Source organism: Cydia strobilella, chromosome 17, assembly GCF_947568885.1.
Source record: "Cydia strobilella chromosome 17, ilCydStro3.1, whole genome shotgun sequence".
In the NCBI taxonomy this organism is placed as follows: Eukaryota; Metazoa; Arthropoda; class Insecta; order Lepidoptera; family Tortricidae; genus Cydia; species Cydia strobilella.
Genome location: NC_086057.1, coordinates 7,695,049 through 7,722,747, shown reverse-complemented (window position 1 = coordinate 7,722,747; position 27,699 = coordinate 7,695,049). Strand labels below are relative to the sequence as shown.

The window sequence follows — 27,699 nt, the reverse complement described above, 5'->3', positions numbered from 1 at the left end:
TAAAGGACATAAAGCGCCTTTCACCTCATGGCTATAAAATACATCACACTTAACCGATAAATATTCCCACAATTTATTCAAATAGGTACGAATGCCGAATGGCATTACTACGTGAAAGCTGCTAATTTATGTCTGAATTTGCGCACAACAAGAGCCGAGTGATTCCATTGCATGTGCTTCAGTTAGCCGAGTTTGCGGACAAAACCATAGTAATGTGACCTTAAGATATTTTAATAACATGACACACACAAAAATTGTTACAATACAATTTTCATCAGCTTCCTAACAATGTTCCGACATTTTTCGGTTCGCCTGGGGTCCTCTTGGCAACGTAATCCATAATAAAAGTCCACCAACGCATCTTATACCGCTAGGTCACCAACGCGCCTTTTAATTGAGCCGCATTCCAAAAACTAGAACATACCTTAACATTATTAGACAGATTTACCTTCTCACATAAAATCATAATTTTTAGCGGATCTTTTGATTTATTTCGTTTACCATTATTTTCGACGTTTTCACACTGATCTTGTTCGCAGATAACTGATGCCCCAGCAAAATGTCAAAAAAGAAACACATTTATTTACATACAAGATATATACAGTGGTACTACGTAAACGAAATTAATAACTAGCTTAAATCTAAAATAGGCCCTTGAGGCATTGTACCAAGGATGCTGGCGGCATTTCCCCGCTGTATCGCAATGCTGATACGTTGTGCGAGAAAGCCGCCAGCTCTTCGGTCACCAGTTACGTCAACCAGACGCTTCGCGATTTCTGCAAACAACTTATGCGCGCTGGGACCCCATGGACCTAGAGTTTCAACTCCAAATGGAACGAAATGATACTCTCTACCGAGGCTCTTATATTTATTACGTTTTAAAATTTCGGCGCTTTCCGCCGCTCCGCCCGCTTTTACATTAGTCCGTTGGAGGTGGGACGGTGCCAGTGTGTCTACGCAGGTAGCATCCCACACCAACATCCGTCCCAAGCTCCAAGGAACCAAGGACATCCCATCGGGCCTCTTGCCATCATCTCTGATAATGCCAGTCGGCTCAAGAAGAGCGGGTACATTGATGGTGGCAAGAGACCGACGGATTATGTCATTAAGCGACGCATGTCTTGAAAAACGGCCGGCACTTTTTTGACAAGATAATCCATGGTGTCCCAGTCGGTCCACGTCCGTGCCACAAGAGCATATGTGTGGCGTACACACCGAAACCCCGAGTCGCAAACCAGTCGCCAGTCTAAGGGAGGCCGGATCCAAGAAAGTACCAGTATTAGGCGAAGGATGTAACAATGTCAAAATAGAGATGGTGTAACAGGCCAACGATGTGTATGAAAAAAAAGTATAGTACAACTACATAAGGTCAATGCGGCCAAATCCGTCTGCGGAAAAATCCGTAGGTACATGGGCGTATTTTTCCTTTTTTTTTTCAACCGTAGAAAATAGAGCCCATCTGCTTTTAACTGCTGAAACTAAAATCAACTGCTGTTTTCTCGATGAAGCATTCGTGTACTAAGAACAAGTTTGGGAACAAATAAATTATTTTATTAAATATTTTGATTTGTGTTTTTTAAGTAGTCACACTACTATATATAAATTAAAAACTGTAATAGATGTCATATATTAAAGAAAAAACCAACCTACCAAAAATTAAACATCCGAGTTATCCACATTAGGGATAATCGCAAGGGTTAACCCAACCCAACCCCAGTGCAATGGAAGAGTCTCGCCCTGGGGGAACCGCCTTCTTGATCACGGTATCCCCTATGCCAGGTAAGTATACTATTGTTCGTGTACTATTGTTCGAAGGGTTGTTAAGTAAGACATGTCGCTACGCCTCCGCCGACAATACAGTGCGAGATAAATAGATAACCAGTCAACCCATTGGTTGACTGGTAGAGTATTAATACCTTAAGGCATTAAGTCCGCCATTTGTACCTTCATGTATTGTACAATAAAGATTAAATAAATAAAATAACCACTTTTTTCGTAACTTCACATTTTGGACGTAAAATGCTTAATTTGCAACAATTTTGTAAGTATGGAAATTCTTTAGTTCTATTTCATTAAATTTCTACTTATTCATGTCGCACTGCGCACTGTACATGTGACCTGAGGCTTTCTTATTTACTGCTCGAAGTGTGTATACTATTATTAGTATTCTATTCGACGTAATAGTAAAAATTCGTTGAGCGCAGCGGGCCGAAAGTTGGCGCTTTCCGGCCGAAGAGCAGAAAAAAATGATTGAATGTGTGTTCAAAATGCGAAAGTTTGAAATGAAAAAGTATGAACTTTCTCACTCATGTATAGTGAACGATTGGAATAACTAACCTGTGCAAGTACCCAATTGTTTCCCACTCCTCGCGTAATACAATGTTATTGCTGCAATTTGGAATTCCTGCATGCGTCGTACGACATTCAACTGATGTGGAATGGAGATGGACATATTCCTCCCCAGGAGAGGGAAAAGGAGCGGCGAGTCCCACACACCCCCTTACGAAAGGCCTTCCTGTGGCCCAGGGTAAAGTACGTAAGTGTATTCCCACTGCGTCAAAAAAAAGGTAGGTACACATTCATTTAATATAAGAATACAATACAATAGATATATTTTTATTCGTAAACACAAATGAGTCAATTTACATATAAGAAAAAACGTAGAAAGGATAAAGTGCCACGAAACGCCTTTCGGCTTATGATTAAATTTAATAGACAGAGCAAATAGCATTAGGTGCTGGCCATATTGGAGGCCATGACGAAAGGGATGGCGATAAAAACCATATATTCATACAGTTTTAACAATATGAACTGCCAAAATCAATGAATATTAAAACAATTTCAGATTTTAAAAGTTTGCCGGTTTGATAATTAAAAACATCGCTTAGGTATATATGGCGACTAAATACACTGGTATGTAATCATTAAAGTCTAGGTCCAACAGCTGTACCTACGCACTAAACCGCCATAAAAAGCCAAATGGTGGCCATTTTAAAACAATACTTACCGATCCAACAGCACTTTCCCGTTTTAATTGTTAGCCGTTAAAAATGCATTAACTACCTGATTTCATTTGTGGTTAAATCGGGCTTGATGTACCTGCGAGGTTATATAATAATAAATCAAGCTCTATGAATTATTATACGAGGTATAGGATGCCGACCAGAAAGCACGCATACAATCGATAGTTTCAAACTTACGTAATCGAAAATTGAGGGTTAAAACTGAGTCAAAAACAGCAGGCGACGAACTAAAGGAGTTTTTTGGGACTGGTAGGTATATACCAAATAATATTCTATATTTTTTAACAATTACTGTTCGGTGAAAGAAATGTTTGTACCTGAAGAAGAAGAAGAAAACGAATATATTATAAAAAATCACAGAAAACTAAAACTTGGGTATCTTATCATCTTACCTTACTCGTAACAAATTTTTAATGTATATTGCTCTGACAAATCTTTAGTTACATTTTGACAGACAAAGGTGTGTCTGGCTGGCTGCTCTAATTTACATTGGACTTAACATATGGACTGTAGCTATGTAGAATAAACCTTCTTGTACCTGCAATGAGTAGCCCTTGCACCTGTGGGACACAGTATGAGGAAGGTGTACAACTGTACTTACATTGCTGTGGGATGTGAATGTGTCATGATATGTGATCACGTGATGCTTTCCATAGAAAACGGCATAGACACGGCCCGGTCTAACATGAGTCATCCTTAAGCTGGCGATGATGATAAAATTCGGATTTCTTTTCTTTTGGCTACGAATCTGTAGATATGTATGCACTTTTTAAATTGAGACTACACTAGATAGAATTGCCATCGCACTGTATTTCTCTCCCCACTCCTCGCTATACCACATAATACGTGGTATAGGTACCTATATCCAATGGTTCGTACATTTCATACTGCTATTGAACATCTCGGATTTCATTAATGGCCCCCGGCACTAGGTAAAATATGGCCTTTCCTGAAAGGATAGCAACTAGGAATTTTCACCAAATCGTCCCTTGCCTAATTTAATCGCTACCTGCGTATTTCTGTCGATTGAAAAGAAGGGTTTAAAGGGTCTATCGTAATGGTGGCTATACAACATGTGCTATAAGTATATATTGAGTATTAAGGGTAATCCATTTGATAAGTTTAGTTAGTTTTGTTATTATTATTTACTTATTCATAAAACAATTTTACATTGTGTTTGAATTATATTATAAATTACTAACTTCATGAACAACAACAACAAACAAACAAACATGCAACTATTATTAAAATAAAAACATAATTAGGATTGAATTACAAATAATAATGTAGGATCTCAAATTGTAAATTTAGAAATTAATAACACTGAATTATAATTTTATATGTATGTCAGAATTTCGTTCATTCACTAATTCCTCTACCGAATAAGCACTTCTTTAGCAAGAAAGACTTATTTTTGAAAATGAGGCTATTGGTGTGTGACCTTAACTGAACAGGTAACTTATTAAAAGGTAATTAATAGTCCAATAGCCTGGTGACTTACCGCGTGCTTAACTACTTTAAGTTTGGTACTCACGTTCTGAGGTAAATCTCTACGTCTAGAAGCTATACGTCTATCCCTCTGTTCTGTAGTTTCAATCATGCGCAGATGTTTAACCAAGTCTGTGAGTAACTATAACCAGTATGTCTAAAAAGTAAGGTTTACATGGAGCCTCCTGTGGTACCCTTGTTATTATTCTAATAGCTCTTTTCTGCGCAATGAAAGCATCCTGCACATTATATTTGTAACTACTTTTAATTACGTTTCTCGAGAAAAAGATTGTATGAAACCTCAACAGAAACGTTTAACCCTTAATATCAAGTTTAACCCAGAAATTCCGTTCTCTGATAACTCACAAGTTCCACTCAAAGTGTCATAGCGAGGTATTTGCGTAGAGTGTTTTTAGAAATACGCAAAGGGCTGGTATCCGTTTACACCAGAGACAAGCAAAAAATAGTACATATCCCAAGACTAATTCGAGATCGGAATTAGCGTGTCACTTGTTTATGGGGAGGGCAAGGTAAAATATAATACCTACATAATCACAACGGGGGTGGAGGTGTGTAACAAGTTATTTGTACACTGCATGAAATTAATATTTAAGAAACACTTAATTACACATTAATAAAAAACTTGTAAAAATATGTAGCGCTATGCAAACCTAATAGCTCAGACCACTTAATTATTAGTGAGTGACCACAATAATCCTATATGGTAATCCTTGATATCTAAAATAAAGACAAAAATGAACCTCATGATTTTTCTTGATGAAGTGAACCCTGGCCAGCCGGGCTAGCACATAATTGGCGCGACAGTATCTCGCCGCGAGATAGACTACCCGTCCCCCTTCAATTCATGCAGTTAGTAAAAGACACTGTCGCTCCAATCATGTGCTAGGCCTACTGCAGAGACTTACATGTCTGTTTGGTAAATGTTTACCCTTTCCCTCATTGTCTCAAAGATATTACCCCATAATAGTAGTTATACCGTGTAGTGTACCTATAGATATCTACTACTTTTTTGTAGTTATTTCAAAAGTCAAACTCTTGCTTTTGGTATTTTTATGGCCCTTTAAGCCAAATCTCATAGAACAAAACTAGAGACAGGCAAAATCAGCATACGTTTTACCTGTCTCTAGTTTTGTTCTATGCCATCTATAAAAATCTTCGACAGTTGCCATCCCATTAGCAGACAAGCAAAATTAACCAGTCCTTACTATTGCCTAGTCTTCGATCCCCACGTTAAGTGGCAAAGTTGTAAGTTGTTACTCGGCGCCGACACTCGGCGTATGCCATTGACTAACTTCGACATTAGGCAAACAAACTTGGAGTTCATTAACCATTATTTGAAACCCTTTATTGCTTTATTACTGTAAAATTTCGGAGCTCGTAATACTCGGAGTTAACTTTAATCGGTTAATGTAAATGCGGCAAGTTAGCGGGAATAAATTTTGAAATATGCTTTTACCTAGAGTACCTGTTAAGCTAGAGTACCTACAGGCAGCATCAATATTAAGGGCATTTTTACTTAAAAGTGATGAATATTAATTGTACTCCTACGAAATTGAGAGCGGAAGCAGAATTGACTTCAAATAACTTGCTGCCGCCAAATCAAAGGAGACGTGTATGGATGCTTAAGCCAATTTTATAAATTGATAAACTAAGAACTCACTGACATCCACTCGCTATCTTCAGTCACGGTCTATATCTCGGAGAATATAAGTAAGAAAAATTGCTCATAGTTTATCAGAAAGTTTTTGTACCATATTTTAAAGAACTGAGTGTAACTATAAAATCGTCAATACTGTAGGAATTATATCTATGCTTAAGGCAACGATGTGTGTGAAGCATAATATTTATTTATATTTATTCAACATTACATGTCATGTGCATTACAAAAGATGTTAGTGTGATGGCACAAAATGCTAACAGATAGGTACATTAGGTACTTACAATTCTAGCGAAAATGAAAATAATTAATATGATTTAAAGCTAAGCTAGTTCATGCAAAGCAAAGGCATGTCAAAACAATATTAATTAAATTAAGAAGTATACAATGCGATGTCATAATCTGTTATTAGGGTTCCGTACCCAAAGGGTAAAAACGGGACCCTATTACTAAGACTTCGCTGTCCGTCTGTCACCAGGCTGTATCTCATGAACCGTGATAGCTAGACAGTTGAAATATTCACATATGATGTATTTCTGTTGCCGCTATAACAACAAATACTAAAAAGTACGGAACCCTCGGTGCGCGAGTCCGACTCGCACTTGGCCGGTTTTAATATCAACATAAAAACTATGTAAACTTAGTTATGTGGCTAAAACGACAGTCCGACAGACAGAAAAATCAAATGTATACAGGCTGTCCTTAGCCATTGGAGTCATACAAAGGACCATAACAACCGGTGTAGTGATTACGAAGAAATTAACTAATTACGATTTTTTACTTTGGAGCAGCCTGTATATGTTAATAGTAGCTCCTGAGGTATTAAATAGTATGAAACGTTCTTCGACCTTATTGATTATTTAGGGTTCCGTAGCCAAATGGCAAAAAACGGAACTCTTATAGATTCTTTTCTCTGAAACTATAAGAACTATACTACTGTTGAAACTTGGTAAGTAGATGTATTCTGTGAACCGCATTAAGATTTTCACACAAAAATAGAAAAAAAAAACAATAAATTTTTGGGGTTCCCCATACTTGGAACTGGAACTCAAAAAAAAAATTATCTAACCCATACGTGTGGGGTATCTATGGATAGGTCTTCAAAAATGATATTGAGGTTTCTAATATCATTTTTTTCTAAACTGAATAGTTTGCGCGAGAGACACTTCCAAAGTGGTAATTTTAATTTATGTACCTAGTTATAGTTTAGTTTTAAGAAATACTTGTTGTGCCCTAACAGGGTTCATGTGTGAACGTACCCTAATGTAACATCTGTTTTGTACCACATGATAATAAGCAATAAATGAATTATGAATTAAAATGTGTGTGTGTGTGTGTGTGTGTGTGTGTGTGTCCTGTAACTTCTAAAATAAGAGAATGATAAAACTGAAAAAAATATATGATGTACATTACCATGCAAACTTCCACCAAAAATTGGTTTGAACGAGATCTAGTAAATAGTTTTTTTTTTAATGCGTCATAAATCGTAAACCGCAATTTACCTTTCACTCACGTTTCACATAAAAAATACATTGTTAAAATTATGTAATGTACGGAACCCTCGGTGCGCGAGTCCGACTCGCACTTGGCCGGTTTTATTTTATTTATGACATTAATAAGATCATAGAGTAACTTATACTAGAGCGGCACTGTCATAGTAAATTTTGTAACCCCAGTAAATTCACTGCCATCTGTCGACACACTTTAAAACTAAAAATAAATATTTATAAAAATACGATAAAATGTATTTAAATATGGATAAATGATTTTTTTATTTGCATTAATTATTTTTATATGATTTTGACCCATGTTCTTTCACTGGTATGCGTTAAAATTATAAATAACAAACGAAACAGTCAACGCCCTCTATACGAGTGTAGGTCAAAACTAGTGGCGCCATCTGATCGAGAATCAAATTTTCGTGATTTTCGAGGCACGTTTTTTCCTTAGACTGTATCCATCTATTACGGAGTTATATCTATCTTTGATAAGATTTTGACTTTTGACAAATGTCATCATTGCCGCACATTTTCGAACAAATTGTCAAAAACACTGCCAATGATTAATACAGTATGTTTCTTTTTGTTGTCGATTATTGGAAATAACTTTTATTTGAAAAATCATTTTTTTATCTTTTAAGTAATCCTACGTGGGATTTCGGGGTTTGTCCAATGGCTAAGGTCATCCTGTATACATAAATATATATGTACCTACGTGTAAGAAATTGAAAAACTACATATGTAAATATACGTGTGATTAAGATAGGCATAATTATATTTTGTGTCGTTTACTTTTAGTTTCTCTCGAAATAACTTTGATTTCGTGGAGATTTATTTATTTATTTCATTGCATTTTTTGAGAAAACACTATAAATACATCAGCGTGCAAAAGGGGTTGTCGGCCTCATAACTATCTGTCTATAATGCATTCGGCTGGCAACTCCTTACTTCCCAGCCTCTGTAGTAATGTACTATTACAATTCGATCCTCTGTTTCCCGTTTCCAAATACCTACTGCGAAGGGAGACTAAAGACTATTATTTATTAAAACGCCAAAGTTTATGGCGTGTTATATAAAACGACATAAGAGCCTACGAGGCACAAATCTCGGGGGACTAAAGAAGTAGGTCAATCGATAGTATACGCGATTATAATCACCATATCGACACCTTTTTAGCATGTTATTAATACTAGGGCGGTCCTTATTTCGTCGAAGTTATATGTTTCTACGGGGCACCCGCTTAATGCATAAATCGAAAAAAAAAAACATCTTGTATGGAGGGTCCAAATTTTCAAAGTGCGGTAGCGACCCCTAAAATGCATTTAAAAATTCTAAAAAAAAAATTACATTGGTTTACCACTCTAATAATAATTACCTAATAACCCCTTTCAGTACTTTGTATGTAGGTACCAATGATATGACACTAGTCTGGTACAGTATGAAAAATATATTTCCTAAGTAGGTACATACATAAACGGCTCACTCGTTTGGTGTAAATGTAAATATGAGGTACTTAAATAAAGCGTAAAGCGTTTTGTAGTTAATTATCGCTTTCATAATTATTTATTTCAATTGATGGCTGCTATTTCGCTTTACAAAATAAAAAAGTAATTAAAAAATATTTATTCGACTAACGATTTCCTGGTACGTTAAAGCCAGAGAGGTACAGGCGAGGCGAGGAATGAAAAAACACATTTTAGCAAATAATAGATATTATTATTTGTATATAGGTATATTATTTTACTTCAATCCTTCATAAATATGAGAAACTTTGAACACAAAAACCATTAATTATATACCCTTTAATAAAAGGGTAACAGCAGGCGGTCTCAGAAGTCATCTGTTATGAATTTGCTCGTGTTGATGACTTGTATAATGACACTCCCTTACTTTGTTCTGTTCAAGTCGGCACAAAGTTAGCTTAGCGGGACTCTACATTCTGTACAAGCAAAAAACGGTTGGTGCAACGGGTTCTCAATTCGCAGTTCCAAGATGAGTTCAGATTAACATGCCCTCCAGTCGGCATTAAAATAAAATATGCGCGGCGGAATCGCAAAAAGGCCGCAGGACTCACCGCTCCTTGTTCCTCATTATAAATGGGCGTAAATATTGTTTCTGCGGAACCTTTTCTCGGGGCTCATTAAGAAACCATTATGAGCCGGAGTTTCATCTTCGCCAGGACTTGGATCAGGGGAAAAAAGATGTTTGCCCGCCGTTTTATGGAAATTTTACTGCCGTAGTGCGCGGGGTTTAGATTAAAATATGAGTAAATAGAGGTTGTTCATTAAGATGAAAGCATTTAATCTATTTGGACGCTTTTTGTGACGATTTTATATTTATGCTAGTGGAAAGAAAACCATTTTTTTTCATTTACAAACGATTTAAATAGCAAAAATAGCTTAGCAAATACCATTTATTTAAACGTTTGTATGGAAAAATGACCACTAATGTATCCTCATAACCCTTAAATGCATGATTTTTTTTGCCTGAAATTAATATATGTGTTACGTAACTGTTTGCTGATTATGGGAAAAGGAGTAAAAAAATTACAACATCTAGTTTCACTGAAAAATCAGTGTTAGAAGTTGCATAGGCTATATCATATGTATGTAAATATACAGTGTGGCTAAAAAATAAGTGCATTCCCGTTGCCAGGGGGGTTTTGGGATTATACTGATTACTGAGCAACTTTTACTATGAGACCAAAAAAAATTTACCCTCCCATAGAAAATGGACCAGCCAAAATGTATGAAAAAGCCAAATTATTTTTGCGATTTCGGGGTTGGTCCCATAGTAAAAATTGCTCAGTAGAATCCCAAAACCTCCCTGGCAACGGGATTGCACTTATTTTTTAGCCACCGTGTATAATTTACAGTAAGAGATATATATGTAGGTATTATGAAAAATCTTACTGCCATCAGAAAGGTACACTATTTGTGATACACCTATGACAAAGTTTTTAAATATAAAATAATTACAAACCCTGAAAAAAACGTCCGAAATCACATAATAATAATCAAATTTTGGATTTTATTAAATTTTCCGATATTTTGTCTTAAAACGAATGTACATTTTATAAAAAAAAAAAATTGCGTAAATTTAAATTAAAAAGCTGATTAAATAATAATATACATACGGAAATAATATACAGGATGTCCCAGAACAACCGCGTCACAGTGACACGGGAGGTACGTCAACTGAAAAGAAACCTAACCAGCTTTTTTTTGTTTTTTACGTGGAATAATGCAGGCATATCGCCCAGCCGAACATGACCCCCAGTAAAAGTTGCATGGTTTTAGTTTTTATTTCGGTAACAACTTGAAAACCGTGCAACTTTTACTGGGGTCATGTTAGGCTGGTTAGGTTCCTCTTGAGTTGACCTACCTCCGGTGTCACTGTGACGTGGTACTTCTGGGACACCCTGTATAGGAACAAATAGATTTTATCGAATAATGTATAAAATTAGATGTTTTGTTGTGTAGGCTGCATCCATCCCCTAACAGCATTTATACGTCATTATGATGTCAGCGACGTCATTATGACGCCATAATTACGTCATTATGACGTCGCTGACGTCACTTTGGTACCTAGGTCAGGTCACTATGCATTTAAGGGTTAATAACCGCCCTAAGCCAAAGCATCCGTTTCTAAACCCCCAACGAAACCTCAAAAGCCTACGCGTACACTGTCAAGGGCCTCCTGTAACCTTCGCGGTAGAATACACCATAATCACGCACAGGACCGTTTGATTGCGCCCGTCCATTCAACTAGTAATTGCAATTTCTCTTTCCCTCCCCAACCACCTATCTCACAAAAAACTACAAAACAATGTACCTTACTTACCCGTTTTAAGATCCATATTTCAATAGCAAACCACTGAGATATGACATTCAGAAAGTTACATGCTGACTTCTCTCCGCTCAGCTCATTTACTTCGCTTAATTACTTTCGGCTTAATTGGATTTTCGGATTTCAAATTTGAAAAAGTTATCGTAATTCCGGGAATGGGAATTAGGTAACAGCGGTGTTTTTGAAGTGGTAAATGGAATTACTTGGGCTAGTTCCAAACACTCGTATTTATTTATGTTTTGTAATTAAATTGTGATTTCGGTATTGAAGATACATTATTTAGGCAGGATTCCGGCATTGTGTCGCCGAGCATTTCTGTACTGAATTTGCTTGTGCCGCACACTGGTAGAATCCCGCCTTTACTTTTCGCTTTTATCCGTGTGTTAAATAATATTAACAACCTTCAAAAGCTCCATACATGGAGATGTTTTAGTAGCGTAAATATTTTCACCAAAACGAACGCAATATTTACTATTTCGGAGTACCTAAGTATATCTTTTAAAAAGGTTCTTATATTGTAATTAAATATGAAAAACGAAAACTGGTAAACTCGATCTTAACTAGGTGGGGCTTTGGCCAAAGTATTAGGTCCCTACAGGTAGAAATAGTAGATTGTGTTACAAGGGAGCAAAATGACATATTTACGGCGAAGGCGTACATTGAATCCTAAACGAAGCGAAGGATTCTATAATAGAATCCCGAGAGTAACGAGGGATTCTAAAGTAGAATCCTGTGCGTAGTGAGTGATTCAAGTGTGTTACGCCCAAGATGGAAATAATTTTGCTACCATGTGACACATACTGCTTTTCACATCACCTATGAGGTAATTATGATGTTTAAAAATATTATATAAGCTAAAAAAATAATGTGCAAAAATAGTGTCCTAGAACAGAAAAGTGTTACTTTGATCCCTCCTAGCAGGGACAAAAAACCCCTTTTTCGAATTGGTGATGTGAAAACATATTTTTCACCACACCAGCTGGTAAAGGCTCTCTTGATTGTTCAAAAACTGTTGAGTAAGTTGCATTTTATCCACATGTGGGGCAAAGTAACCAAATGCAAATTTTGAGTTGTTTCCTTATGTTGACTGGTAAAATTGACTTTTTATTAATGATGATTTTGAATGATCATTATTTTAATAACATTCATTTTGAATTGATTTGCTTTGATTTTGTTTGATATTTTACAGTTAGTATGTTTCTTAAGTTGGTGTGGTGAAAAATCTTGTGTTTCATTCGGTGGAAAAAAATTGTTTGACTCGTGCCTTGAAACCCTCGCAACGCTTACGATTCCATTTCTCGAACCACTCGCTACGCTTGTGGTTCAATTTTGGAATCTTTCGCTTGCTCGGGTATATACGAGAGGTTTTAAACAACAACTGTTGGTAGTGGCTGACTAATTCGTGTCTTACCTGGTGATAAATGATATTACAATAAAACAATTTATCGTTTTCCATTAATATATATTTTGTACATAACTATGACTACACCTAACATAGAAGCTTAATATTATACAAAATAATAAAAAGTTACGAAACAATACATTTACGTAGCAATATATATTAAACAGTCGAAGTTGGACGCGATTTCATACAAGATTTAAAAAAACACCAGAGTCCTGTCTTAATGGTCAATAAAAAAAAATGTATGTCGTAAAAGGAAAACGGACCTTAGTGGAATGTAATTAAAGACGTTATGGTTCGGAACCACCGTACGTGCGTGTCAAATAAAGCTCTATCCTCTTGAGGCCCTTTTAAAGGCTTTAATTCAAAACGTAATTTTAACTTTGATTTAACAAGTCAAGTCAATAACGATACTAATGATTCGGGAACTTAGGAGGATATAATAATAATAAAAGAGTTCTATTCACATCCTAGACGATAACATAAAATGATTAATATGTAAAAGGTAATATACTCACCCCTTACACTTAAGTCATAAAACTGCAAAACTATAAAATTTTGTCTGCTTCTTACAAACAAAAATGTCAAAATCCCTATTAGTTTTATGAATTTATGATATAGGAGGTAAACGAACAAGAAACGAGGTAAGTAAATACCATCGCCCATATGCGCCTGCAACACCAGAGGTTTTCCTCATTTTTCATTGCCATAAAACAAACCAAACCTATAACCTATCTATAGGATAACCTTACGAAGATCCTGAAAAGTTAACGGTTTCAGAATTATGACTTATGATAATCTGACAATCATTACATTATGACTTTCAATAATTATGTCAAACAAAGGGTTCCGGTTGCAAGTGCTTTGCCGGGCTTTATTTAAAATGGAACTACGCTCTTCTGTTGAAGGTCGTAATCGTATCGTTCTGGCAGGCGGCAGTTTATTCCACGGTTTGGCTGTGGAATTATGCTTATTTTGATAGCGACAAAGGATTATCAACGTTTGTTAGATTGACGCGCGATTGAATATAAGTTGTTAACTCAAGAAAATATTAAAATGTTCATAAGACATTGCCCTTACTAAGATTCTAATCTGGGCCCGTCAATTATGGTATGTGAGAAATGTATACAATTTATTTCGCTCTCAAATGCACATACGGTGATTATGCCAATCGCATGTCACTAAGGTCCCTTTTTTAATATTAAATAAAAGGAACTAAAATCTGTTTACGTTATAAGACTTATAAGCGCATAAAAACTAACTGCGAGCAAAACAAATTATGAAAAGCTAAAATGCATCTAAAACGGTACGCTAAATTAATAAAATGCAAGTAATATCACTTATCCAAAAATAAATAATTTCTCTACGAGAAATAATTGGTGTCACGATGTTTCTTAGAAACTAAGTTGAAATTCTAACGAACTGGTGTCATAAGATTGAACTATTTTGTTATAGGGCAAAGACTCATTGATCGTGTAAGATGTGTAATGTGAAAGAAAAATTCGTGCTCCTGAGTTTGATAACTAAAGATAGCGCCATCTACATTAGTTGTCAAACTCGAAGAACGAACTATGAACGAATTTGTCGTAGAATTCACATATAATACAATAAACGAATCTTTGATATAAGGTAAACTACCCGATTACTGACACTCCTTGATAAAAATCAATGAATGGAAATAAACGGCGGTGCCAACAATATTAGTTTACCCTGAAATAGGTATCTCGCAATAGACTAATTTCTTAAAGACCAACACCATAGAAAATTTGAACCGCCAGGAAAATTGTTTATCCGACCTTCACCACTGTTATTTTAATATATGACACCTATTTTCAGTTTATTACCATCAAGAAATACATTAAAACTTGGATAGAGTGGTACATAGTGTTTGGCAAATTTGGAAGATTATTTTGTGCATATCCAAAAGATCTGCTTTAAAATCCACCGTCAATAAGGCGCTGTCATAAATAGGCAATTAAAAAGTAAACTAAGACTAACGACAAGGTGAAGCCTTTTTCTCTACACAATTACCTACATATGTCCGATTTATTAATTAGGATAGAAAATACTTATTTCGGCTTAGATTAAAGCCTCGTGAACCGGACGTTGAAATGTATTTCAACATATTTAAATATCTAAAATTAACACATAGGGTAAATACTTATGAGGTTTCAAAGCTCTTGAAAGAACTCAAATCTTATTTTAGTTTAAAAACGACGCTTATAAAATTGCACACATATTGCAGGTATAGGTTTTCTTAATTTAATTTAGACATTTGGTGTCTGCCCAACCACGCATAACAAACGTATGTTACATGATAATATTTGTTCGTAATACGAGTAGGCATTCTGCAGCACAACAATATATTTGAATCAGTTTTTTTATTATAACATACGTTTGTTATGAGTTAGCAAGGCAGTAAAACCTTCGCACACTGACTTTTTGCAACGAGTACCGTCAACCGGGGTGAATAGGGACAAAACTTAAAATGTGATTTACCTGACTATTTCTTAATAACTACCCACACAAATTGTATCATACAAAATCTACTGTTATTTTCAATCGAATGATTTAATTTATGTGGATATTTTTTTGGAAATTGTCAGGTAAATCACATTTTACGGTTTGTCCCTATTAACCCCAGCCATCCCTATTCACCCCGGTTGACGGTATCTAAAAGACTGACTGTAGCGCAGAACGCGTATTTTAGAAGTCGTTAGCACAACGTCGATAGAGAAAAGTTGGTCCTATTTTAAACTATGCTTTAGAATAATAAAACATAACATTTAAAACTTTCGCGTTTTGAACACATAAGAGTACACGGCAAGCTCGACCGAATTTCACCTTCCCATACAAACAGAGTTTCGTTCTCATTTTATAACTACGTGTTGGATTGTAATGAAACTTTGCACATACAATGACATGAGGTAGCTTATAAAACAAACGCAATAGAGCAAAAACAAGTTTTGTATGAAAAACTTAAATTCGCTGTATTTTTATGTATGGTATCTGAAGCTATATAAACTAATTATAGGCATAGATATACCTTATCCATTGTAAGTGCAAAGTTCCAGAGCAATCTAGCTAGTCTTTTTAAAATGAGTTTTTTTGTATGGAGAACCGAGCTTGCCGGGGACTCTTAAATCACATTTACAATCGGGTCTTACATCCGAACACCTTTCCGGATCACTGGATTGAGCTTCATAGAACAAAAGTTGTCTCCACTGAACGCCATTATTATCCTCGAGCTGAGAAATTTTAATATGGAAGATGGTTTTAACTTATCGGCAACTTGGAGACCAGTGATCCAGAAGTTAAAGCCAAGGGTAGATCCCTTGGCTGTCCCTTGGATCTGGATTCTTCGGATGTGTGCGTGGATATTGTGTGTTGCGTGTCGGACTATTGACAAAAATTTACATTTATATGTAGTGCGTGGTTTGAAAATGTGATGTCTACCCCACTTTTTCATACACTTCGTCGGGTAGTCACACAAATCTCTGTTTTGACATTTTGCTGGGACGTCAGTTAGCCGCGACCACTAGTGATTATACGCTTTTTGGCGACCACGACACCACGACCAGTGAAACCTGTGTCGAAACATCGGTAAATAAAGGTAACAAAATAACAAAATAAATTCGCGATAGACCCGACTGTAAATGTGATTTAATATGTAATAAAACATAATTTAGTATTAGTTAAACAACAAATTTTGACATAGTTATTTGAAAACTATCTAACTGTAAATCGAGGATACAATCCTGCTTACACAATAACTAATGTATATCCTTAGTATGTCAACCTTTTATATACAAAATATAACAAATAGGAATTTAAAACAATTATAATCATCTAGGGAGAATTATATAAATAGAACCTACCTCGAAGGCATTTAAGCGAGTTTTTTTTAATCATAAACACAGCAAAAAAATCATGAATCACAAAGACACGCATACTTATAAAACGTTTATCACAATTAAATGTGTTATTATTTAGTAAAAGGGACATTCGTAGTGGAATCACTTAGGTCAAATATACCACGTAAGTGGAACCGCTGTAAGACCCATTTCACATTTCACATAAATAAACTCTAATTGAGGTTACCCGCAAATAATAATGACAAGCGAAAAGGAACATACTCAACAATCATACGTGCGGGGAAGGCGATCGGCGAGTGAGAAAAAAACGAAAAGCTTGTGTAGACAGGCCAGTATGGCGCGATATAGACCCATAAAAATATTACCCTACATTTTGATACTTTTGTCTATTTTATTTCAAACTTATTTATCATTAGACCCACGTGTTTCGGGTTATGGCTACCCTTTTTGTGGTAAAATGATAGTGTATAAATGAATACAAATTAGTGAATACTTTGTACCTGCTCATATGAATCCAATTTGCATATTGTTGCCTGCCACATATAACTCAATTTTAGAAACCTATCATTTTCATACATTTTGTGATGTTTTTGTGATGTTGTTAATGATGATGTCGTTACGTTTTTGACGCTAATGTTGAAATAATGTTGAAAAGAGATCTAAAAATTGACTATTAACACCTGAGGACTTAATTTGCTAGCCAAAAAACGACCATTTTAAATATAGAATTAAATTTTGATTGTCATTTCGGACGCGATATCGTCGTATATTACGTAGCAGCAGGCAACTTTAGTGTCAATATAGTTTATGGGCCTGAACGCAGCCAACTAACCACACACACAACACATCACACTATATAACTAAACACGTGCTCGGGACAAAACAAGACTAAAACGAAGCTACCATACACAAACCAAACGTAAAGTAGTGCATCACGTCAAAATATGAGGAAAAACGTAACTACCAACAGGGAGGAGTAAGTCAATAAAGACTGTACACCTCCATACAAAGCATCGTTTCTCCGAACCAATGGGTTTCCGTATTATAAGCGTAAACTCTTATCACAGAAAAATTAACCGATTCATTTAAAAATCTTCGTATGCAAGAATATCTATTAGGCGATATATATTTGGCGCATTTACATGCTAAGCTAAATTACAAGGAAAAATCGCCAGACATAAACCTTATTGTGAGGGACGCTGCTTTGAATGGCATGTTCTTTATTGATATACCTCCCCCTGCTACCGAATATATTTTTTTTTATAATTTTATTTTTTTCGTGTAGTCTACAAATGACTGTATTTTACAGATTACAAAAGACGGATGCCGCAACAGTCCCACGGAAGCAGAGCCGGCCCCGTTTGAGTGCTGCGGCTTCCTTTAAATTATCCAAATAACGAGTATCAGCTGACATGAATCACGCACTTTCAGCAAAGAAAAATATGTCAAAACACTACTAACATTTTACGACTTGCGACTAGTGAAATCAACTCTACTTGACCATTTATCAATTAGTAGTTTTACGTTGCGAAACCTCGATTCGTCCACGAATGCACTATGTTTTAGTATAATTACTCCTACTATCGGTGTCACCACACACTACCATCGGTGGCACTATCTTATACCATATACGGGATATATGGATAGAAGTCCCAAAAACTAAACACATTTAGTTTCCAAGTGTAGCGTAACACTCGAAATGCCTAAGAAATTTACCTTAATTTAGCCAATTCTAGAAATTAAATGTTCAATTTTGAGTATTTGATGCCAGTTCTCCCGATGCGTACAAATTGTTTTGTGATATGCTTCGTTTAATGTTTCAGTTGTGACGGACGGCGGTCAGTTCGCTTTGCCTTCGATCGATTTTCAGTTCGTGACATTATTCCTTATAATTTCGTGTTTTCGTCTTCGATTACAATTATGAAAACATGGTACATTTTACACAACCAGCAAGTTGCAATATTAATGAATAGCTACCGAATGTAAAGTCAGTTTGCCAATGAAGGTAACATTAATATTCCATTCATTTATTTTGGCTTGGCGATATAATAAAGCAAACTAATGAAAACATTCGTTTTTTTTTTCATATATGAGAATGAACAATTTACTGTTACGATATAGATACGGCAACAATATATCACCCTTGTTTCTTCAACGAGATACCGAACTACGTAGTCTCAGTATTCTATTAACAATGATTGATTTGTATTAATGATTATTTGTAGGCATTAAAAATGTCGCTCCCACCAAATATGTACCGCACATTTTTTTTTAAACCATAAAGGTGACACTAGTTATCAACTTATCGCAGTATAAAGTGTTATAAACTGACCGCGTCAAACATGACTTCAGTAGCGCCCGACACAGTATCACCCGCAGCTGACACCTTGACAGGTGTCAACCGTGCGTTACATAGAGGGAAACTACCCCATCGTCGGCACCCTAGGCTTTCCTTCAAAAATAGGAGCCAACGACTGGCTTCACTGTCAATCATCGGGTAGTTCGCCCTGACAGTGCCGGACGTGTGAGTGAAATGGTATCTAGAGTTGACATACTGCTATCTCTGTCCGACCTCAATGCTCTTCGGACCCCGAATCTTCACTGATCGTGTCGCCCGCTCTTTCTTGGGAAATGTTTTGACCTGGAATACAAATATTAGTTAGTTTTCTGCTTTTAGAAAACTGTCTTATCAACGCTGTTTATAACTAAGAAAGTAAGAAACATGGACCTAAACCCAAAATGAGTGTCCAGTCTAAGTCATTTTGTGGAGGCATATTTCACGTTCAGGCACGTTGGAATTGCCAGCTATTTTCGCAGTGATTTTCTTAAAAGAACTTTGTATTTTCTTGAAAGCATCTACATACTTTTAAGAGAATCACCCGCAGAAGAAATGTAAAGGAAGTGTGACGCCATTCAAGGTTTATGTTTGCCTCCACAACAAAGGATTTTCGTAAGGTTATCCTATAGATAGGTTAGATTAGGTCAGGTTTGTTTTAAAGTTACGCGTTTCGGAGAAAAACCAAATTATGACTAACGAAAATGCGGACAAACAATACATTATGACTTAAAACTTTATGGGAAACAATAGAGACCCGTTCGGAGGCATGTAGCGTAGCATCAAGCGTCCAAATGATACGAGTAGGGTGCCCTGAGGCCGCTCGTATACATTTGCATTTGTAAACATTTGCAATTGACTTCCCATCGTACGCCGGTCGCCTCGCTCGAGCGTCCACTCGGTTAGAACCATAGAGTAACTTATACTAGAGCGGTACTGTCATAGTAAATTTTATAACCCCAGTAAATTCACTGCCATCTGTCGACACACTTTCAAACTAAAAATAAATATTTATAAAAATACGATAAAATGTATTTAAATATGGATAAATGATTTTTTTATTTGCATTAATTATTTTTATATGATTTTGACCCATGTTTTTTCACTGGTATGCGTTAAAATTATAAATAACAAACGAAACAGTCAACGCCCTCTATACGAGTGTAGGCCAAAACTAGTGGCGCCATCTGATCGAGAATCAAATTTTCGTGATTTTCGAGGCACGTTTTTTTCTTAGACTGTATCCATCCATTACGGAGTTATATCTATCTTTGGTTAGAACGATATATTTTATGGCCCAATAATACGTACGTACCCTTTTTCGCTGTTGAAATTATGCACTTCTTGCAGCTTATGAAGAAAAAGGAGACACGTTAGAGTTGGGTGTCGAGGGCAGCAGGTCCATGGTCTTGCACACCCAGCCCGCGATGTCCACGCCCGCCGCCTCCGCCAGCCGCACCCACTCGTGGTTCTGCACGCACACAACCGACACTTACCTACTCTGTGACACTTACCTACCACTAACACTGTCATCTTACCCCCCCATACTACGAGTATATAGACTATGAATATTTACCAGTCGCTTTTTGGTGAAGGAAAACATCGTGAGGAAACCGGACTAATCCCATTAAGGTCTAGTTTACCCTCTGGGTTGGAAGGCCTGATGACAGTGGCTTTCGTAAAAACTAGTGCCTACGTAAATTCTTAGGATTAGTTGTCAAGCGGACCCCAGGCTCCCATGTGCCGTGGCAAAATACGGGGATAACGCGAGGAAGATGATGATATGAACTAAATGCTTTCTGGCGTTCCTGTATATTTTCCTGAATATATTCTATAATATTGTTCCTATTCAATTAAAAGGATGTGTTAATGTTAGTTAATGAACCTATGATATTAATAACTGAAATTGATTTTGATTACTTTAAACAACGAGATATGTTTCAAAAACAAAACATCCTGTCATACTTCCCCTACTTAAGTGACTTTTAATTAAACTTAAAGGAGAATAAAGGTCGGTGTCGGTTGCACCAAACTGTTTATCATCCTTAAAGAGTTTGCTAAAATTTTATTATATGGAAATTTTCATAGTAAAACGCCGCGGCGCGCCGGTTGACGTCGATCAGTCTGTCAAATACTGACGGTGCAACTGGCACTAAGTCCAATAAAAATCTTCAAAAGATACTAAAAGAGAATACAAGGACTTTTACAGTACATATGGTAATACTTCACCGCACTAGTGCGATAATTGGCACATTACGTGACTATGTCGAAAATTAAAAAGGCCATATGTAATTATGTACTGTAAAACGTACGATACATGTGCGAATAGGTAATTCAAGTTATGCTATAATCTCCTCCCTACTATAAGGGAGTAAGTACCATAAGGGTCTTCAAGTCGGCCCTCTCATCCGGGTTCTTCTTGAGGCAGCGGTCGACGAAGTCCTTGAAGTGGTCGGAGAACAGACCGGAAGGCAGCTTGGGCGGCGGCTCGTTGACTATATAGTCGAGGAGCTCGAATATCGCCATCGGCCGCGGCGAGTTCGGCGCGGGGATGGCTGAGACGGACTGAGGGAAAATAAACAATATTTAATGTTTTCATAACACACTCACATTAACTTCACTTGTAAGGCTTAGAACATACTGCGATTAATTTCTTGCGGTTTCAGTCTAATTTCTTGCGGTTTCAGTCTTTTAAGTGCGTGCGCTTATGAAGCATGCCGTACGTTACACTTTTTGCGGTTCTGAAACCGCAAAAAAATAATCGCAGTGCGTTCTCAGCCTAAAGGATTCAACCAGTATGCGCATTCTGCTTGCATATTCAGTACAAAAATGCTTGTGCCGCACAGTGCCGCACACTGGTGGAATTCCGCCTTAAGTAACTAACAATGCAAATCGACTCCTAATAGCCGTATATTTGTGGTATTTTCTATAAAAAGGGACCTTATTGCCGATGGCGCTTACGCCATTAAAAACGATGCTCCGATATAAATACAATGCCGCGCGACGCTGTGCGGCGTAAGCGCCATCGACAATAACGTCCCTTTTCATAGAAAATGCCCCATTTGAGTTGTTAAATTTACAAGTTAGTATAACATAGAGGACATAATTTGGTACCATCGAACTGATCTGATTTGATGGAGCCAGAAGATTGAGCCCGTCGAGATTGAGCTTTTGACGAGTCCAGTTGCGAAGTGCGAGTCGGGCTCGCGCACGAAGAGTTCCGTACCAGTACACAAAAAACGCAAAAAAAATCACGTTTGTTGTATGGGCGCCCCACTTAAATATTCATTTTATTCTGTTTTTAGTATTTGTTGTTATAGCGGCAACAGAAATACAACATCTGTGAAAATTTCAACTGTCTAGTCTAGTCACGGTTCATGAGATACAGCCTGGTGACAGACGGACAGACAGACAGACAGCGGAGTCTTAGTAACAGGGTCCCGTTTTTACCCTTTGGGTACGGAACCCTAATAAAAGAATATAAGTATAATTAGGTAAGTAACACAATATCGTCAGGTGACAACCCAAAACTCACTAATTACTAAAAAATAATTAAACAAAAATCAACCTTATTTTAGTACTAATATGGTTCACTATGGATATGAACTTGTGATGGTAATTAGTGATATATGGAATGAATGATACAAACCTGCCCAGGGGAGTGGTCCTCGTTCTGCGCGCCGAAGATGTGCGCCAGGGTCTTGGCGTCGGGCGGCGGGATGGGGTACATGCCGATAGCCATCTCTACCAGCGACAGCCCCAGCGACCAGATGTCCGACTGCACCGAGTAATGCGTGCCTTGTAGACGCTCCGGCTTCAATTAATCAACGAGAAATGGATCAAATTATATTATACAAACATTTCCTCTATTAGATAACTGACTGCAAACAGCTGTAATTTAGTTAACAAACAAATCATATTTTGTTTTTTAGTTAACGACTACACTTGAGAACAGCTAATATACTGACGCTGTGAGAAACATATAGAAAATCGAACTAAATGTCCCAAATGTTGTATATAAGTGTGAAGCGTGTGTTGTATAGAAGGACCAAATTCCTTTGACAGGCCTAGACATACCTAGATCCTAGCCGATTGACGCGAATTTAAATAATTATGGGCTACGAAATTTGAATTCAAAATCTTTACTATGGCACGGCAGAGAGGCCGTACACATCGTGTATAGAAAATAATCTTTTTATGTTTCAAATATAAAATAGAACATTCCAATCACCTCCCTTTAAATTGTGAGATGTATAACAACCAACAAAGAGCTTTAGACAGAAGCATCATAATGTCATCACTCACCGACATATAACTCCTGGTGCCAACAAACGAGTTGGCCATGGAATCAATAAGCTGCCCGGAGACACCAAAGTCACAGATCTTGATCTCGCCATTGCTGTTCACTAGAATGTTGGAAGGCTTCACGTCGCGGTGCATGATGGCGTGCTTGTCGCGCAGGTAGCTCAGCCCTTTCAGTACTGCTGAGGTTATAGTTCCTGTATAAAGGCAAAGAAGAATTTTGTAAAGAAAGTTGTTTTAGGTTTATTAGGCATTCTACCGAAAGTGTCAGGCACATTTTTGTTCTGCTAAGAAGTTGATCTTTTGCATAATATCATCTGATAACTTAGCATTAAGTTCTACGGTATATTCTACAGATTTAGAAAGGTTATAAAAGCAGCTGCCGTATGCGTCACTTCACAGACAAAAGTTTTTATTCTGCTGTTGTTAGACCTGCGGTTATCAAGTAGGTACACAGGCACTCTATACTCAAAAACTACTAAACTGTAAGCTAATGCATTATCTAATTGCATCCTATGCCATTTTATGTTCCTTTATAACTCTATTTTTGCTGATTGAATATAACTCACCTAAAATTGACTCCGGAATCCTGCCAGCTTTCTTCAAAATCAAATCCAGAGAGCCGCCATCCATATATTCCATGCAAATGGAGATTTCTCCATCACTATAGAACGCCCCGTAGAATCCAACGATGTGGGTGAAGTTGCATTCATGTAGGACCTTCAGCTCTCGGATGATCTGTTTTTTGATGGCTGGCTTCACTTCGAGGTGGATGAGCTTGCGCGCCATGATTAGGCCGGTTGACTTGTGGCGGACTTTCATTACGACGCCACCGTTGCCCTGACCTGAAAGTGCACAACAAGTGTAAGGTCATAGAAAAGATGATACTTAGTACTAAGTACAGAATTCTTATTATCTAAGGGTCTCTCCACACCTATCGACGCGAAATCGGCAAAAAACGTCGCTCGGCGCGGCCGACGCGTTACGACGCGACTGTTGTATGTGATATAGGTATCACTAGTAAGGCGAAAGGGTCGTAATAAGTCATAAAATATTCTTACAATTCCTGGAGTTTCCTTGTAACATAAATAAGGAAAATATTTAGAACATTAATGTGCCTATGCAAATGATAATTCGACCGAAATGAAATTGGTTATCATTGGTCTGCCAACTGTAGTTTTCTGCGATAAGTTGGTTGGGAAATTATTAATCTGCAAGAATGTCAGTATCTAATAAGGCATAAAATTCGCAGAAAAGAGGTTGTTATGCCTTGAATCGTCGGTAGAATTGTAGTGAACAATCCTTTACCAACATATTTTCTCGAAAGCGTTCGTATTTGTCACGCTACTTCAGTCAACCTCAGTACTTCTAGTAATGAGACCGACTGAAAGCATAACAGGTTCGTGCGTTACCGTGAACATACGATGGTAAACGATTATTTACTACATCCGTAACGTAACAGAATGCAAAGAAGAAACTTGGGAAAATCATCCGAATTTTATCACAAAGTTTTTTTCTGCGATTGTGATTTCAGTGAATCGCAGCCACGTAGTTTATTTTCAGGTTCCATGCTCGTAGGGTGACAAACAAACTTTATTACTAAGGCGCTGCCTCTGCTGTCCGTCTGTCCATTAGCGGACTACGTAATCTCATGAAATGGTCCCACCTCAGAGTTGATCTTCCGGTTTTCGGCCTGTTGGTCAGTGTTGATCTTACGATTTTTGGACCACCTAAAATTCTTATAATCTTAGTCTAGCTCCTTACCAAGTTCGCCGAGCTTCTCAAAGTCGTCGTCGCTCAGCTCTCCGATCTTCTCTTTCTGGCAGAGGAACACTTCTATCCGTCGTCGCTGGGTGTCGTCCATCTCGATCTGTTCCAGCCTCTCCGTGAGGACCTCGATGCTGCTCTTCGATTTTCCAGCGAGGCCCGTCATTCGACTGAAAAAAATATGAAAATAAATATAGTTTCAAGCAAGATGGGGGTTGCTGCCATAATGCAAAAATGACTCAGTCAGTCATTAACCTTTTGAATGCCACATCTCTTGTGTTCGACGAGTCGTCGTCAGGGTTCGAAAGGATAATTATCAATGATAGTTATCTTGATAATTATCGCGATAATTATCGTGGAACTTACTTGGAAACATTGAAACCGCTCAAAGACAATGCCAAATTCAAACACCAACAAAAGTGGAGTAGGTAGTTTGATGGATTTAAAGGGGCCCACTGACTATCAGTCAACCAGCCGATATCGGCCTGTCAGTTAGAACAAAAATTTGACAGTTCCAAACAACTGACAGGCCGATATCGTCCGGCGGACTGATAGTCAGTGGGCCCCTTAAAGCATTCATGCATAGAGTACTCTGGCAGGGGCAAAAAGCATTGGAAAGTTTGCAAAAGACGACTGCATGAATTCTATAGTAATTTAAATTGTATGTTTTCTTATTTACTCATAATACATGTTAATTATAAGATGTAATGTTTAAAAAAGATGTGGCCCGCAGAGTTTCCCATATTTGGATACCCTCCTCCAATTAGGGGGGATTTAAATCTTCTCGAGGCAGAGGTGTAGGGTTAGAGCCGGCATAGCTTTATCTCCAAATTATAACTGGTGTGGTTACAGGTCACTAGGGTGCTATGGGTCAAAGGAGTCTAGCTAGGCCAATATGAGAAGCTCTGATTTGAAGTGCTGCCCTTAAGTTCCATGATAGAATACATGGAAATGGTTGAACAAGCTCAAGTAAGCAAATAGGGGTCAAAGTGTACCTGCAAGGGCCAAATCTTTAAGATAAGATAAGGGTCAGGGTACAGAAGAACTGTTGTCTTAAATCTTACATAACAAAAACATTGTCTGTCCATATGTAACGTTTTTAAGTAAAAGGTACCACATTGTCGCTTACCGTAAGAATAAAATTTGCTTGTATCTTTATACGAATAACGTGTGAGCGCGTCTTTATGGCAAGCGACAAGGTGGTACCTTTTGCTTGAAAATGACACATATGCATTTTACTATAATTGGTTTATCCATACTAATTTTATAAATGCGAAAGTCTGTCTGTCTGTCTGTATGTTACCTCTTCATGCTTAAACCGCTGAACCGATTTAGTTGAAATTTGATAGGGTAGGATAAGAAATCATCCTTTAAGGGGGTGAAGAGGGGGGTAGAAGTTTGTATGGAGAATTGATAAAATGCAGATTGGATAAAAAAAATACTAACTCCATGCAAACAAAATCGCGGGCAAAAGCTAGTACATAATTATAACATATCATATCATTTATTCATAATAATCATACATTGTCATTGGTATATACATTTCACTTAAAGAAAAGTTAAGAAGGGTAAATATAAATAATATATATATAAAAGGTTTGGTTCATAATTATGTAGGTTTATTATATTATGTTTATATATAATATTTGACTTTTAGGTTTAATTTCTCGTTATAATTTATGAATCTCCCCTGCACCAACATTTATGTCTCTGTTTGACCCAATGGTTGACTAGTAGAGAATGCCTTTTGGCATTAAGTCCGCCATTTGTACATTTTTCTTTGTTTGTGCAATAAAGTTTAAATAAATAATTAAAAAGGTATTAACTATGACATGACATCATTCATGGGCGAGACTGTTGACTGATTAGTTGTACTGTACCTAATAACTATTTTATTTAAACTTCTAAGTAATTAAATATTATAATTTATTTTAATTTCATTACGATTGTTTAGTAAAAATAAACAAAAAAAATGCAAATGCAAAATGACAGTAACTTTGTTAACTATACGCATGATAACAGGTGAGTTTACTGATAACAAATCAATAAAAGGAGAAATTAGAAATCAAAACATTTCGACGCAGTTGTACCTAGAATGAATTAGGATGTTTTTACTTACTCAGTGGCTGTGGCGGACTTCAACTGCGGAGTCATGTTCGATGGAGTCGCGGCCGGGGCCGTGTCTATAGACCCCGGTGGGAGGGTCAGGTTCAATTTGTTCTTGGACATTTTGCTCATCGTGATTCTACTTTTCACGGCATTGAAATAGTTCAACGGCCAGTGGCTGGCCCCCTTAAACTAAAACAAAAACCTTGTGGAAGTAGGCATAGAACCACTGGATACTAAATGAAAAAAATACCACGTCTGTGCAATGCAAGATTGATTCGTGAGATTGAGATTCGCACTATTCGCAGATTCGACGTCCGGCTCCTACCACAGACTAAACTCTCAGTATATTAGGTATATTATAAGTTACTCTAT

General features: G+C 37.0%; 1 protein-coding gene and 1 non-coding gene across 2 annotated transcripts; both read right to left on the bottom strand.

The window, feature by feature from the left end:
* Positions 1-1,619: 1,619 nt before the first annotated feature.
* On the bottom strand, positions 1,620-1,787 carry LOC134749158 (U1 spliceosomal RNA). Its single transcript, XR_010128466.1, has one exon. It is a non-coding gene; the product is annotated as a U1 spliceosomal RNA (small nuclear RNA).
* An 11,191-nt stretch (positions 1,788-12,978) lies between these two features.
* On the bottom strand, positions 12,979-27,623 carry LOC134748988 (dual specificity mitogen-activated protein kinase kinase dSOR1). Its single transcript, XM_063683871.1, has 8 exons — positions 27,338-27,623; positions 25,216-25,388; positions 24,021-24,296; positions 23,455-23,648; positions 22,799-22,963; positions 21,529-21,714; positions 20,465-20,620; positions 12,979-19,455 (listed from the first exon to the last, which is right to left on the bottom strand). The coding sequence occupies exons 1-7, from the start codon at positions 27,454-27,456 to the stop codon at positions 20,501-20,503; spliced, it is 1,233 nt and encodes a 410-aa protein (XP_063539941.1). The 5' UTR covers positions 27,457-27,623; the 3' UTR covers positions 12,979-19,455; positions 20,465-20,500.
* Between the last annotated feature and the right edge of the window lie 76 nt (positions 27,624-27,699).

Coding starts and splice junctions, on each gene's coding strand:
- LOC134748988 (XM_063683871.1), bottom strand. CDS start 27,456: ATGAGCAAAATGTCCAAGAACAAATTGAACCTGACCCTCCCACCGGGG. Junction 22,964..23,454: donor GCACCAGGAGTTATATGTCG/GTGAGTGATGAC, acceptor GATTAATTGAAG/CCGGAGCGTCTACAAGGCAC. Junction 20,621..21,528: donor CCGACTTGAAGACCCTTATG/GTACTTACTCCC, acceptor GTGTGCGTGCAG/AACCACGAGTGGGTGCGGCT.